Source organism: Sinohyriopsis cumingii, chromosome 9 (assembly GCF_028554795.1).
Source record: "Sinohyriopsis cumingii isolate HCF-2022 chromosome 9, ASM2855479v2, whole genome shotgun sequence".
Taxonomy (NCBI): Eukaryota; Metazoa; Mollusca; class Bivalvia; order Unionida; family Unionidae; genus Sinohyriopsis; species Sinohyriopsis cumingii.
The window spans coordinates 4,437,358-4,453,368 of record NC_142969.1 but is presented as its reverse complement, the minus strand read 5'-3'; the positions used below and the strand labels follow the sequence as shown (position 1 = coordinate 4,453,368).

Below are 16,011 nucleotides of genomic sequence, written 5' to 3'. Positions count from 1 at the left end.
GAATATTTAGAATTTTAGGAATTCATTCATCATACTGTAAGTTGATTTTGAATCTTTCACTTTGCATTTTAGGGAAATAAATTATATATTTCAGTTATTCAAAACTTGTTGGTTTTGCTTTGTTATTAATTATTTTTAAGGTATAGAGTCGTAACAATTCATACATGAATACTTATCATTCATTTACAAGTGGACACAATATCTTTATTCCCAACTATGAAATGTACGAACCATGTTTAAATATGTAATTAAATAATAGTTTTGACATTCGTGATGTGATGGATTTAATTTTTGCTTATCTTTGAACTGATAACAGGTAAATAAAGTATGATGGTTATTAACATTTCCCCCCCGAATACGAAAATTACTTCCGTTAGGCTAATTTTGAAATTGCACATGTCCACGAACGAGATATCCAGATTTCCATATTCTAGATCATTTTTAGCCTGCCACAGAGTAATTAAACGTTTCAGAATATCACAATGTTGAGATTTGTGAGATTCGGAAAGTTTAATGCTGTCAAAGAGAAATCTCAGCCTGTCAAAATGTTTAGAGTGCAATTAGAATGTTCAGTAATATCAAATAAAACCTTTTAGAATAGTTAGCTTTTCAGAGTTTGATCTTGAAATTTAGTGACTGGCTTCGAAATAATCAAATGTAAATTTATCGTTTGGACCTACATATTTATACAATAGGTTCAAAACTAGTGTTTAACGGCTTGTGACTGTTTTGTGAAAATATAAATCAAATATAGTTCATTTTAGCTTATTGTTCATGCTCCAGTCACTTTTACGTTTCAGTCAGTTGTCTGATTTAGTTTGCAGATATTCGTTGCTAAGTACAACATCATCTTTTATAAAATAAATAGGTCACCATAATGTGGTTTTGCGCTTCGATGATGTGTTGGGGTCATTTTCTCGTGCATTATTGGGCTTCGTGCCTTTGCTGCTTGTATTATGGCCTTAAAACAGACGTTATTTAGGAAAGACCAAATGGGAATCAAATTTTGTCCTTTGATCTTTAAACTGGTGACGGTTATTTGGAAAGACCAATGGGAATACAATTTCGTCCTTTAGTCTGTAAAGAGATGACATTTATTTGGAATGATCAAATGTGAATCTAACTTTCTCCTTTAGTCTGTAAACAGATGACGGTTATTTGGAAAGAACAAATTGGAATCAAACTTTGTCTTTTAGTCGTGAAACATATGATGGTTATTTGGAAAGACCAAATGAGGATTAAATTTTGTCCTTCGGTCTTTAAACAGATGACGGTTGTATGGACAGACCAAATGAGAATCAAATTTGGTCGTTTGGTCTTTCAATAGATGACGGTTGTATGGACAGACCAAATGAGAATCAAATTTGGTCCTTTGGTCTTTAAACAGGTGACGGTTGTATGGACATACCAAATGAGAATCAAATTTGGTCCCTTGGTCTTTAAACAGATTATTGTTGTATGGACAGACCAAATGAGAATCAAATTTGGTCCTTTGGTCTTTAAACAGATTATTGTTGTATGGACTGACCAACTAAGAATCAAATTTGGTCCTTTGGCATACTGGGAATATCATCAGGATAAGATCATGTTTCATAATTTGTCAATAGTGTTTACATTGTTTTTCGTTTTGCAATTCACAATATAAATGTATGTCAGTATGTTTCGTGTGTAAATCACGATATAATTAAAGGGGTGTTCGGTTCTTCAAAACATTATCGATGATTTACATTATCGATCAATTAAAACATGAGTCTGACCCGATTGTTATTTTGATAGTAATGCGAAGTTATCCGTTTAATATAAATGCTCCACTCCACAAAACAGTCACGAACCGTTCGACACTCCTTTCGTACCTACTGTATGAATATGTAGGTCTAAATGATAAATTTACATTTGAAGTTCAATAGTCTCGTTACCTATTCATTCTTATTGTGTGTAGCACGTAGCCAACATGTTATAATAATTTTATGTCACAGTTTTATATACAAATACAAATAATAGATAAATATGAACTGCACGCGTTGCTATTGAAGTAATGGGTCACACAAATCGTTAGTCAAAACTCGTCGACTATTCATGTACCAATATATAGCAATGACACTCTGACATTTATTATTTGTTAGTATAATCAATTACCTTGCAACCACTTGCTCTTCAAAGTTTTCTTAAGTAAGTGAGTTTTTAAGATTTGTTTTCATCTTTATGAATAACGCTGTTCGAGATTTTATACAAGAGGTGTTCTTGCTTCTTAGGTATTATACTTACCATTAGAGACTTTGACAATAATAGTGACATGATTCATCATTAACAAATGAATTATACTCCATCTTCTAAAGGACATGCTAGCTAAGTTATTGCCCTTGCTTTAGATCTGATGCAAATGTCATCGAGCTATATTAGTCAACCGATAACCAAATAGGTTATTGACTTTCAGTTTATGCTAGGCCGTGAAATACCGGATTTCCAAGCAAAATACAATTGATAATACACTGGAGAGAATTACAAGAAATAATTTCACTTCTACTACGATAGCAAGATATGCGTGAAATTTCGAAGTTATTCTTATATTTTTAAGTGACTGTACAGTACAATGGCTTCCTATCGTTAAATTGGGAAGGAACTGTTTACATCTTCTGTAAGAATAATGACAAAACACAGCAGAACATAAACAGTAAACTGCGGACATGTCGCGGAATTCAGTAAGAAATCTGCTACTTCAATCTGTTTTATAGACTGCACACAGTATATCTTGCTAGCCAATACTTAAAAGCATAAAATAGAAGGAAAATGTGTTTGCTATCGAATGAATAGCAGATACACAGCCAAATAAAATTTGTCATTTTCTTTAATTTCCTAGTTAGTAATAAAAAGGTGAAGTTTATTCTTATGTCTTTTATTTTAGATCATATTTATCATATTTATTCCAATTTAGATGAAAGTCTCTTAGTTCAAATTCTTATATTTTTATTCGCTGATTATAATCAATGGTACTCTGTAAGTGTTCTTGATCACAACATTTAAATGTGGCTTTTATATTTCCTTTGTTTATGAGCTTCTCAAGTACTTTCAACAATTCATCAACATTATTATTAATATTATTATTTTATTAATATTATTATTTTATTATTATTATTATTATTATTATTATTATTATTTTCTTTTTAACTTATATCGTAACCAGTTGATATTATTTCAACCATGGATATCTATTTTCTTTTTCCAAATCTCTAACTTTATTAGCTTGAAACGCTTTTGTCCAATATTCTAGGCTATAACGTACTGTCACGTGTTATAACGTACTGTTACATCGTTATAACGTACCGTCACATTGTTATAATGTACTGTCAGGTCGTTATAACGTACTGTCACGTTGTTATAATGTACTGTCAGGTTGTTATAACGTACTGTCACGTTGTTATAACGTACTGTCGCGTGCTATAACGTACTGTCACGTCGTTATAACGTACTGTCACGTTGTTATAACGTACTATCTCATTGTTATAACGTACTGTCACGTCGTTATAACGTACTATCAGTTCGTTATAACGTACTGTCACTTGGTTATAGAAATACGTTCAACAAAGAAATTTTAAATAATTAAGGATAATGAAGAGAATCGTACAACATTTACAAACAAATCGACTAAATATAGAGTTGTACTTTAACTATTTAATGACCCCAAACTTTAATGTGTACAATCACAGGATTGTAACAGGAGTTGACGACATTCTCAAGCAATTAAATGTTATTAGTGTTGCATTATAACCAGCTGGTCCAAACCAAATCTTATGAACATTAGAAGGACGAAATTCAAAATTCTTGTAGAAAGTATGATAGTTCCAAGAAACGTCAAATATATATTCTGAGTAAACAGATTTTCACATAACAATGTGTTGGCTGAAAAATGGATGCGTTAATTTCTAATTGACTAACTAGTACGGACAATAATGTATAATGCCATACAAGGCGTTACCTCATTCAACGTTCTGTCGGACGCCAATCCATACAACGTAGTAGCGGTGTGTAGATTGTTCACAGATAATATCTTTTTAAAGAAGAAAAACGGTAAGTAAGAGAACGATTTCCCTTTAAAAGATGGAGAATGTTCAGATTATTATTAAACCATAATTCATCCATATTCTTGAATCTTTTACACTTGTAGCAGACACACTCGCATGACGACCTAGTAATTAATTATCATGTGCCTACACAGTCATTCCGGATTCCAATGAAGGAAATCAAGGTATATAAATTAATTATAGAGAATTAGAAATAAACACTAGACAGAATGGAAAGTGCTATACATGGATTATTATATAAGAACGTTTGATAATGGCAGGCAGAATTAATATTTTAATATACAAATAAAACTATCATACAGGTTAGAGAAATTTTAATTCGTACTGTACGGAGATTCGAATCCAGGTCATCGGGTAAACGACACCCATTGCCTTGCCTGCACACACGATCACATATTTCTCACGACTAAGCCCACATCACCCAAGAATGATTTTACTCAATCGGTGTTATATGCACTATGCTATTAATTCTCATGTACCTACACAGTCATTCCGGATTCCTGTGAAAGAAATCAAGGTATATATAATTAAATATAGAGAATTATAAATATACACCAGACAGAAAGGAAAGTGCTATCCATGGATTCTTATATAAGAATGTTTGATAATAGTAGGCAGAATTATTATTTTAATACAAATAATACAACCTTGACTGAACATCACCAGGAACACAATGACGTAATGTGAAAATCTGTCGTGTACAATGATGGATAAATCATTTTGTTAATTGTTGATGCCATTTTCACGTCACGAAAATCTTAAAGCATAATATGGGCTCAGATACATTGTAGCTTAAACTCAGATACGTTATAACGTGTAATCAGATACTTTATACGTTGACTCAGATAAGATATAATGTGGATTAGATACGTTATAACGTAGAATCAGATAGGTTATAACGTGTAATCATATACTTTATACGTTGACTTAGATAATATATAATGTGCATTTAGATACGTAAACTCGGATACGTTATAACGTGGACTCAGATACGTTATAACGTATACTCATATACGTTATAACGTTGACTGATATAAGGTATAATGTGGATTTAGATACGTTATAATGTGGACTCAGATACTTTATAACGTAGACTCAGATACGCTATGACGTGGACTCAGATACGGTATAATGTGGATTTAGATACCTCAGTTTTCCCGAATACGGCTTAAGTTCTCATGTTCGTAACAACGATTGAACAACATCGGATTATTTGTTAAATAGTTAATTAAATTCATGTGTTTATCTTGGTCTCTGACATAATGAATCTGTACAATTTCTTTTAATGGACGAAAGATTTTAAAAAATTAAAGTTTTTATGATGAATTATGATAGCAACGGAAGAAAGAAAGAAAACAAAATTAAATGACGATTGAATTGTAGATAACAGCTATAGAAACGAAGAAAGAGATATACAAAAATAATGATATCTAGGATAAAAGCAGGACAATGAAGCATAAATGAAATAATTGATTAGAAAATAATGAAATATTGAAATGTTGAAGATTCCAATAGAAAAAATGAATTAAAGCACGTGAAATAAAAAGGAAACGGATTGTGTTAGCAGGCCACAAAAGGTTGTATATATTGAAAAGCAATATTATCAACAATCAAAACGACTGATTGTTTTAAAATGAATTTCCTTGTACGTTAATTAACTCTTTAGCTTATCGTTATCATGAAAACACCGTGCTGACTAATTGGTACGCGACACTGACTAAGGACCATTACATGTATATAGTGCTGACTAATTGGTACGTGTCACTGACTAAGGACTTTTACATGTATGTAGTGCTGACTAATTCGTACATGTCACTGACTAAGGACTTTCACATGTATGTAGTGTTGACTAACTGGTACATGTCACTGACTAAGGACTATTACATGTATGCAGTGCTGACTAATTGGCACATGTCACTGACTAAGGACCATTACATGTATGTATTGCTGACTAATTGGTACATGTCACTGACTAAGGACCATTGCATGTATGTAGTGCTGACTAATTCGTACATGTCACTGACTAAGGACCATTACATGTATGTAGTGCTGACTAATTCGTACATGTCACTGACTAAGGACCATTACATGTATGTCGTGCTGACTAATTTGCACATGTCACTGACTAAGGACCATTACATGTATGTCGTGCTGACTAATTTGCACATGTCACTGACTAAGGACCATTACATGTATGTAGTGCTGACTAATTAGTGCATGTCACTGACTAAGGACCATTACATGTATGGAGTGCTGACTGACTGGCACATGTCACTGACTAAGGACCTCTGCATGTATGTAGTGCTGATTAATTGGTACATGTCATGACTAAGGACCAGTACATGTCTGTAGTGTTGACTAATTGGCACATGTCGCTGACTAAGGACCATTACATGTATGTAGTGCTGACTCACTGGCACATGTCACTGACTAAAGACCATTACATGTATGTACTGCTGACTAATTGGTACATGCGACTGATTAAGGACTATTACATGTATGTACTGCTGACTAATTGGCACATGTCACTGACTAAGGACCATGACATGTATGTTGAAATTTCAATGACCAAAAACTAAATTGGGAGTTGAGGCCATCTGAATTGAACTTAGTACAGTAATTATGTTCAGTGTCTGCAATGACAAAATCGGATGAATTATTTTATTCGACTCGTATGTCACGTAACGTTTACTACTACGATTAAATAATAAAAAATAATAATAAAAAAAAAAATATTAAAAAAATATGGATGCACTGAATATAGCTTGATACCGATTAGGGTTGGCAATTCATGTTAACAACAAAGTGTGCCAGTTGTAGTACTGAACATTACATTGTCGTGATATTCATGTGAAAGGGTGATTACTGGATGCTGAAATTCCCAGGTTTACTGTAATGTTTTTGGGACACGGTATGTTTATTTGTTTATTTGGAACAGTCGAATACAGAAGACATAAACACATTTTATTTAGAGTAAGAATTGCATCATATAAGAAACTTAACTCAGCAACTCATTTGAGATATTTTACCGCGTAAAAATGCTTTGTCTGAATAAAGTTCTGTCAGTTGCGAGACCGGTTTATGTCCAGATTCTTTTTTGAACAGAGGTGAGTATATTTACTTTATAAGTTATTTTTCAAACGAAGCTTGTATATAGATCGGATTCCATGTTATTGTTATGCTTCCTCACACACTCCCGCAGCCGCTATCAACTGACCAATACCCAACTGACCAATACCCATAGCTTTATTTCTTGATGATTATCTTGTCTTGGACTTTAATGGCATTTTATCAAAAGCATGACATTCTATTCCCCTGTGTGGTTAATTGAACACCGTCCGAAAGACGTTACCATTTTTTCTAATTCCGTGAATCGAATTGAAAACTGGTCGCTAGAATGTTTATAGCAATAGTAAAAAGAACAAGTTCAAAAAGGCGGGGTAACGAAACTTCTCTCATGATCGTAGCCAATCAGTAAAGAGAATACTGCGCAAATATTTCATTGGCTTATTTGGATGAAATCAGAATTACATAAAGGGGTATAATAATGTGATGTAGTTTAAAAATATTAAACTGTACACATTATATGTAAAGTGTACCTTCAATATGATAAGTAAGTAATATTATTCGCTCTGTGAATGCATTGTATATGAAAGTAGCAGCATTTGGTGTATGGATGCATTGTACATGCAAGTACCAACAGTCGGTGTATGGATGCATTGTATATGCAAGTACCAACAGTCGGTGTATGGATGCATTGTATATGCAAGTACCAACAGTCGGTGTATGGATGCATTGTATATGCAAGTAGCAAAATTCCGTGTATGGATGCATTGTATATACAAGTACGAACATTCGGTGTATGGATGCATTGTATATGCAAGTAGCAAAATTCGGTGTATGGATGCATTGTATATACAAGTACGAACATTCGGTGTATGGATGCATTGTATATGCAAGTACGAACATTCGGTGTATGGATGCATTGTATATGCAAGTAGCAAAATTCGGTGTATGGATGCATTGCATATGCAAGTAGCAACATTCGGTGTATGGATGCATTGTATATGTAAGTAGCAACATTCGGTGTATGGATGCATTGTATATGCAAGTACCAACAGTCGGTGTATGGATGCATTGTATATGCAAGTAGCAAAATTCGGTGTATGGATGCATTGTATATGCAAGTACGAACATTCGTTGTATGGATGCATTGTACATGCAAGTAGCAACATTCGTTGTATGGACGCATTGTATATGCAAGTAGCAACATTCGGTGTATGGATGCATTGTATATGCAAGTAGCAACATTCGGTGTATGGATGCATTGCACATGCAAGTAGCAACATTCGTTGTATGGACGCATTGTATATGCAAGTAGCAACATTCGGTGTATGGATGCATTGTATATGCAAGTACCAACATTCGGTGTATGGATGCATTGTTTCAAACACCACCTTCCGGTAAAACCAAACATTTCTTATTTCAAGAATCTGCAATTTTTGGCGAATATTGCTTGATGAAATAAGTCAACCAGCCACAGTATGTAGCAATAAAGGTAATGGGCTTAACGTTTTGAGAAACGTGCCCCTTCCATCCCTTCCATGCCCAGAAATGTGATAAATTTTACATACATTGTGGGAGTTCTGTGTCATTATGATTTAAATTAATTATGTACCCCATGTGTACAGTACCGTCATTTACATTTCCCATCGCTAAATCCAAGTGAGTCCTCTTTACCTTTATCCCAAATTCCAAATCAAATGGTTACATTGTCTTTGCTGATAAGTTGTTTTATATGTTCTTTTAAGTGTTTACGTATGCGTGTGTGTCTGTTTATTCATGATAAGTATCCTCTGATATTTAGCTTATTTTAAAGATAGCAATACATATTTAAAGTAAAATATATATTTTTTTTATATTCAGCCCAAATTCCAGTCATATGTCATATTCGGGCTATGAATGTAATTGTGCAATTATAAGATTTTGTGCAGAATATTTCCGGTAGACTTACTGCATTTTAATATTGATATAACATAGTATTTGGCGTTTCATTGTAGCAGTTACCATCAGACTTCCAACAAATACTACGTCTACAACTGGCAGTATCACAACGCCAGTTACGACCACTTCAGTGGAAACGGAGAGTTCAACCAGTGCTAAGACTGTTAGTAAGACCACTACGACATCTAAAAGAACAACTTCTCCGGCTGCAGTGAAACCAGCTACATTGGGAACCTCAATAACTTTCGTGCCAACAGCCGTGTCTATTTTGCAGATAATTACCCATCCAAAGACATTGACGTCCGGTGACCTTGACCGATTGACCTTGATACCATCTACTGGCACGTCATATTCAGCAGCTATCACAACCAGCTTTAATACTAGCGATGCGAACGCAACATTTCGAAGCACAACTTCATAGACAGCAACACCAACGACGTTGACTCCTACTGATGCCGTTGCCATCACGCCAACTCCTTGCAGTTTACTCTAACAGTTGGTACAACCGCTACAACCTGTACTGGTGCGACAACAAAGACATTTGAAGGTAAAATTTCACGAACAACTAAGCCAATGGCCTCAATTAAGTCCGAAAGCACAGAAATTTCGGTGCTGAGAATATCATCATCTGTAATGACATCAAGCCGTCTAACAAGCACGTTTCCTCCAGAGAATAGCGTTAAAACCATGCCAGTTATAAGTACTTCGGCTGGTACAACTCGTGATACAACAAGTAGTGCGACCACAACGTTTACAAGATAAATACAGCAGCGCCGACTACAAAGATTATATCGAAAAATTCAGTAACTTCTGAACCGACTCCATCCATTGTCCTCTTCAACATCAACTATCAGTCAAACAACTACATCATCTGCAAGTACAAGTACGCCTCAGATAAGAAACACGTCGCCGACATCCACTAACTATAGAATTATTTCGCCATCAGCTTTGACAATGAGTGCTCAGAATAAGCCTACAACGTCAGCATATATATATATATATATATATATATATATATATATATATATATATATATATATATATATATATATATATATATATGTAGAGAGAGAGAGAGAGAGAGAGAGATCTAACCTACAACCATATATACATGAATCCAATGATAATTTTATATATAGAAAATACAGCCATGTACACATCAACCCTATCAGAACTATATAAATCCAACATACAGCCTTGTACACATTATCCATATCAGAACTATATAGATCCAACATACAGCCTTGTACACATAACAGTATCAGAACTATATAGATCCAACATACAACCTTGTACACATTAACCGTATCAGAACTATATAGATTCAATATACAGCTTTGTACACATTAACCGTATCAGAACTATATAGATCCAATATACAGCCTTGTGCACATTAACCGTATCAGAACTATATAGATCCAATATACAGCCTTGTGCACATCAACCCCATCAAAAAAAAATTTGAACATATATCTGCCATTCAGTCATAAACACATCAACTGTATCACAGTTGTTTAAATAAATCCGCATTTTTAAACCAAGCATGCAGTTAGTTTGCATTTAATTCATACTATATAATGTGAATAAAATAATGATCGTTTTATACGATATTTAGAATATATATTTGAAATGTTGGATACACGTATCTGTGTTAACCGTACGTACACTTATCATTTCTTGTCCATACCTAAATTAAAATTATTACTTATCCATACATTGTCCTCGCAATGAAGTGTCGTTCTTGGACGTCGTCCCTTTTTATACTGGGTGATATCAGCATGTCCATAAGGTAAAGTTTTGTGGTCTGGAAGTTTCACTGGTTGCATGTAGTTTGTCATGTCGTTAGTACATAAACAACTAAGATGTGGTACTGCATTGGTGATGTGATCCCGAGCCATAGAATCACACCCGAGTTTCTCGTTGGACTTGAGACTTACGCTCTATGTTTGCTGTTTGAAAGGATTCATTTTTCATGATTGGTCTTACTAGTGACAATGAACTATTGGTCTTGGACGTTGCCCTTTTTATATGCTGACCAATATCGACTTGACAGTACGGCAAAGTGGAGTGGTTGGGAAGCCGCACTCGCTTCTGGTACACGATTTGATTCAGCTTTCTCAAGGGTCGACTGACGATTTGGTGAGTGGGTAAACGTACAATCTTGATCGGTTAGCAGGTGTTCACTTTAAAGATTCCATCCTCTCCAGTCTGCAAGGCTTCTTTCAATACGCCAAAGTTCACCACTTGACTGGTGCGATAATTGAGAGTCAATCCTTTCACTTTACACTCCGTGTGCACTTCTCCTCGCTTGTCCCCGTATTCGTAGCCGTAATGTTTAGGACCGCCACTAGTGAAACTTAAAATCTTCTCGTCGGCGTGTTCGTCTGTCCAGGCTCCTAAACGGTCTCCTTCGATGTCAGGGTGATACTGACCCGGTCGATCGATGTAAATGCAACTGTCCGTGTCAAAGTACAGGACGCGGTCCACAGGGTGTGTCTTTGGACAGGCCGGCTTTTTGTAACAGGAGTTCTGATTGGTATTCGTCTAATTTCATATCAGATACCTTACATGTTTTGTTATGAAATCCGGTTATCTCTCTAGTGTTGCAATATAGACACAATGCTTATACAAAATGACCTTTGCACCCTTTGATCTAGTTACAATGAAATCACTTGACTCGTCAAACCAGACACAATAAGCGCAGCCAAGTCTATCTGTAAGGCCTACTATACTGGTGTATCAGTAGAAACTCTTACCGTGTCTATCTGTAAGGCCTACTATACCAGGCTATCAGTGGAAACTCTTACCCTGTCTATCTGTAAGGCCTACTATACTGGGCTATCAGTAGGAACTCTTACCCTGTCTATCTGTAAGGCCTACTATACTGGTCTATCAGTAGAAACTCTTACCCTGTCTATCTGTAAGGCCTACTGTACTGGTCTATCAGTAGAAACTCTTACCCTGTCTATCTGTAAGGCTACTATACTGGTCTATCAGTAAAAACTCTTACTGTGTCTATCTGTAAGGCATACTATACCGGGCTATCAGTAGAAACTCTTACCTTGTCTATCAGTAAGGCCTACTATACCGGTCTATCAGTAGAAACTCTTACCCTGTCTATCTGTAAGGCCTACTATACTGGTCTATCAGTAGAAACTCTTACCCTGTCAATATGTAACGCCTACTATACTGGTATATCAGTAGAAACTCTTACCCTGTCTATCTGTAAGGCATACTGTACTGGTCTATCAGTAGAAACTCTTACCCTGTCAATCTGTAAGGCTTACTATACTGGTCTATCAGTAGAAATTCTTACGTGTCTATCTGTAAGGCCTACTATACTGGTCTATCAGTAGAAACTCTTACCTTGTCTATCAATAAGGCCTACTATACTGGTATATCAGTAGAAACTCTTACCCTGTCAGTCTGTAAGGCCTGCTATACTGGGCTATCAGTAGAAAGTCTTACCCTGTCTATCTGTAAGGCCTATTATACTGGGCTATCAGTAGAAACGCCTATGCTAAGCGTAGTAGGTGTTTGTACAGATAGCCAAGCTTAGGTGTTTATACCGATAGCCCAGCGTAAGCATATCTATCGATAGCCCAGCTATGGCGTTTCTACAGATAGCCTTGCATAAACCTGGCTATCTATGGAAACGTTCAAGCTGTTCTATCTGTTGAAATGCCTACTAAGCTGGGCTGTTTTGAAGGAAATATATGCAACTTTCTGACAAAAACATACGTGTAAGGAGTGATACATACCTGATTAAATATTAGAAACTCACACAGCATGTAATTTGCAAATGTATTACATACCCATTTAATCTGGCGTTTGATACAGATGTTCAATCCTTATTTCCTTATCATAGACCCAGATATTCTAACTACATAGGCTCATTCTTTGACGTACGCCCCATTACGGTTGTAGACGCAGTGAATCAAGCTTTTAAAATTCAGTTTGCTGTTAATTTTATTCATACAGTAAAGCTAAAAATATCTAGATAAAGTAAAAAGTGGGCATGTAATAAATATATAAGCACATTCGTGTTTTGTACTGGGTCAGGGGAAAGAACTCGTTTGATATGGCTGCGTCTCGGCCTGACGATCTCAATGTATCCCTACGCCTTATTTCCGTCTACTCTACATTTGTGTATGTATCAATTACAATTAACTGATACACAGTTACAATGTGAATGCTGTAAAGTTTGATTATTAAAATTTGGTTCATAAATGACGTCAACATTACTAAAGCAAATACATTTATTGTTATTAATGCAGATATCAATGAATGCAGTTCCTCAAACGGCGGCTGTTCACAGATTTGTAACAATACGTATGGAACTTTTTCCTGCTCATGCCTTGAAGGTTATAGAAAACAGATTGGTGTATGGCAAGGTATAGTTTTCATATAATATTTTAGGTTTTAAAGCAACATAAAAGACATAATTGGGAAGAATTATATACCCAAATTGGAATTTAAGGGATGTTTTATATATGTTAAACATATTTTCATGTCGCTCTTTCCTTTTTAGATGTCTATAGTAAGCTTTCTTTGAATATGCCAAGTTCATAGATAAATGCACTGTTTAAGATTGAAAGTCGTAAGATGGTTCATGATTTCAAAACATAAATGTAAAAACAATAATGACTTTCTTTTGTAGCGTTCCATTATTACAATTAGACAAATAAACCGACTTACAACTATTGTGTATGCATCTGTATCATAAAAAAGCATAGAAAGATAGGAATAATAACAGATAACCTAATTAGTAAACCCGTGAGAAGTCAAAAGCTGGAGAATAAAAAGTATCAATTATAGGTAGCTTGTTCCTTACCAATACAAGGATAGGGCCTTGGGTTTCCCTACCAATCAACGGATAGGGCCTTGGGTTTCTTTCTTTGCGCATCGACAAGTATTCTCCTTCATTCGATATGCAATTATATGTGTTCTTAGTATATTTGATATTTTATGTGCTGGACATTAACGAGTGTTCCGAGGCGTCAAATGACTGCGACCAAATTTGCTCCAACAGCATTGGTTGATATAATTGCAGTTGTTATGAAGGATTCGTTTTCAACAGTGTGACACGGAGCTGTGAAGAGGGTAAGAATTTTAACCCGTGTTATTACACAGATATAAACGATAATGCTTATCAGTCGACCAATATATGTTATCACACAAATGTCAATGATCATGCATATCAGTCGACCAATATATGTGTTATTACATACATCTCAATGACCATGGATATCAGTTGACCAGTATATGTGTTATTGCATAAATATCAATGACAATGCCTATCAGTTGACCAGTAGATGTGGCATAATTTGGCCCATGCCATTTCTCCCAGACATTTTAAATGAAATTTGGATAGCTTGTATTTAACTTGAAACTAAACATATTTTTAATGACTCGGTATAAATATATTGTAATGACTCGGTATAAAGATATTGGCAATGACTCTGTATACATATATTGACAATGACTCGGTATAAACATATTGGCAATGACTCGGTATAAAGATATTGGCAAGGACTAAGTATAAACATATTGGCAGTGACTCGGTATAAAGATATTTGCAATGATTCGGTATAAAGATATTGGCAATGGCTCGGTATACAGATGTTGGCAATTACTCGGTATACAGATATTGGCAATGACTCGGTATACAGATATTGGCAAAGACTACGTATAAACATATTGACAATGGGTCAGGATAAACATAATGGCAATGACTCGGTATACAGACATTGGCAATGACTCGGTATAAAGATATTGGCAAGGACTAGGTATAAACATATTGACAATGGGTCAGGATAAACATAATGGCAATGACTCGGTATAAAGATATTTGCAAGGACTTGGTATAAACATATTGACAATGGGTCAGGATAAACATAATGGCAATGACTCGGTATACAGATATTGGCAATGACTCGGTATAAAGATAATGACAAGGACTAGGTATAAACATATTGACAATGGGTCAGGATAAACATAATGGCAATGACTCGGTATAAAGATATTGGCAAGGACTTGGTATAAACATATTGACAATGGGTCAGGATAAACATGATGGCAATGACTCGGTATACAGATATTGGCAATGACTCGGTATAAAGATATTGACAAGGACTAGGTATAAAAATATTGACAATGGGTCAGGATAAACATAATGGCAATAACTCGGTATACAGATATTGGCAATGACTCGGTATAAAGATATTGGCAAGGACTAAGTATAAACATATTGACAATGACTCGGTATAAACATATTGGCAATGACTCGGTATAAAGATATTAGCAATGACTCGGTATAAAGATATTGGCAAGGACTAGGTATAAAAATATTGACAATGGGTCAGGATAAACATAATGGCAATGACTCGATATACAGATATTGGCAATGACTCGGTATAAAGATATTGGCAAGGACTTGGTATAAACATATTGACAATGGGTCAGGATAAACATAATGGCAAGGACTCGGTATAAACATACTGGCAATGACTAAGTATAAATAAAACAAAGTTACCTCAGGTAATAGAACTAGCAAGCTGTCATTCTTGAAACACACATAAAATGTTCTGAAAAAGTGGAAAATTAAGCATTGCTTATAAACAAAATATGTCCTAATCAATTTACATTATCAATATCTCGTAGTATTCTTGCAAAAACGGCACTAATAGGTCAGGAATCAACTAGATTGGCGGAACATCATTATAATTATAAGCAACAAGTGTGCATATATAAAAAAGGTACGTGTTATACCTCCACTACTGCATATCGCCAACAAGTTGTCGCCGCCCTGACAGACAAGTCTCCTCTAAGGTTCAATGTAGACACAATACGATTTTAGTCACTAATCGACTGCCTTACTTGAATAATGTCGTTAAACCCTACAACAACAATAACTGCCTTACAACGC

The 16,011-nt window shown here is 35.1% G+C and overlaps 1 protein-coding gene across 1 annotated transcript in view; it reads left to right on the top strand.

The window, feature by feature from the left end:
- LOC149791193 (uncharacterized) overlaps positions 1–16,011 on the top strand; it is a gene marked incomplete at its 3' end in the record, with an annotated part of 207,331 nt that overhangs the window by 83,819 nt on the left and 107,501 nt on the right. Inside the window, exon 35 of the mRNA XM_089971317.1 lies at positions 13,361–13,477. Within this exon, the coding sequence (XP_089827443.1) occupies positions 13,361–13,477 (117 nt within the window). The remainder of the gene's footprint in view (positions 1–13,360; positions 13,478–16,011) is intronic.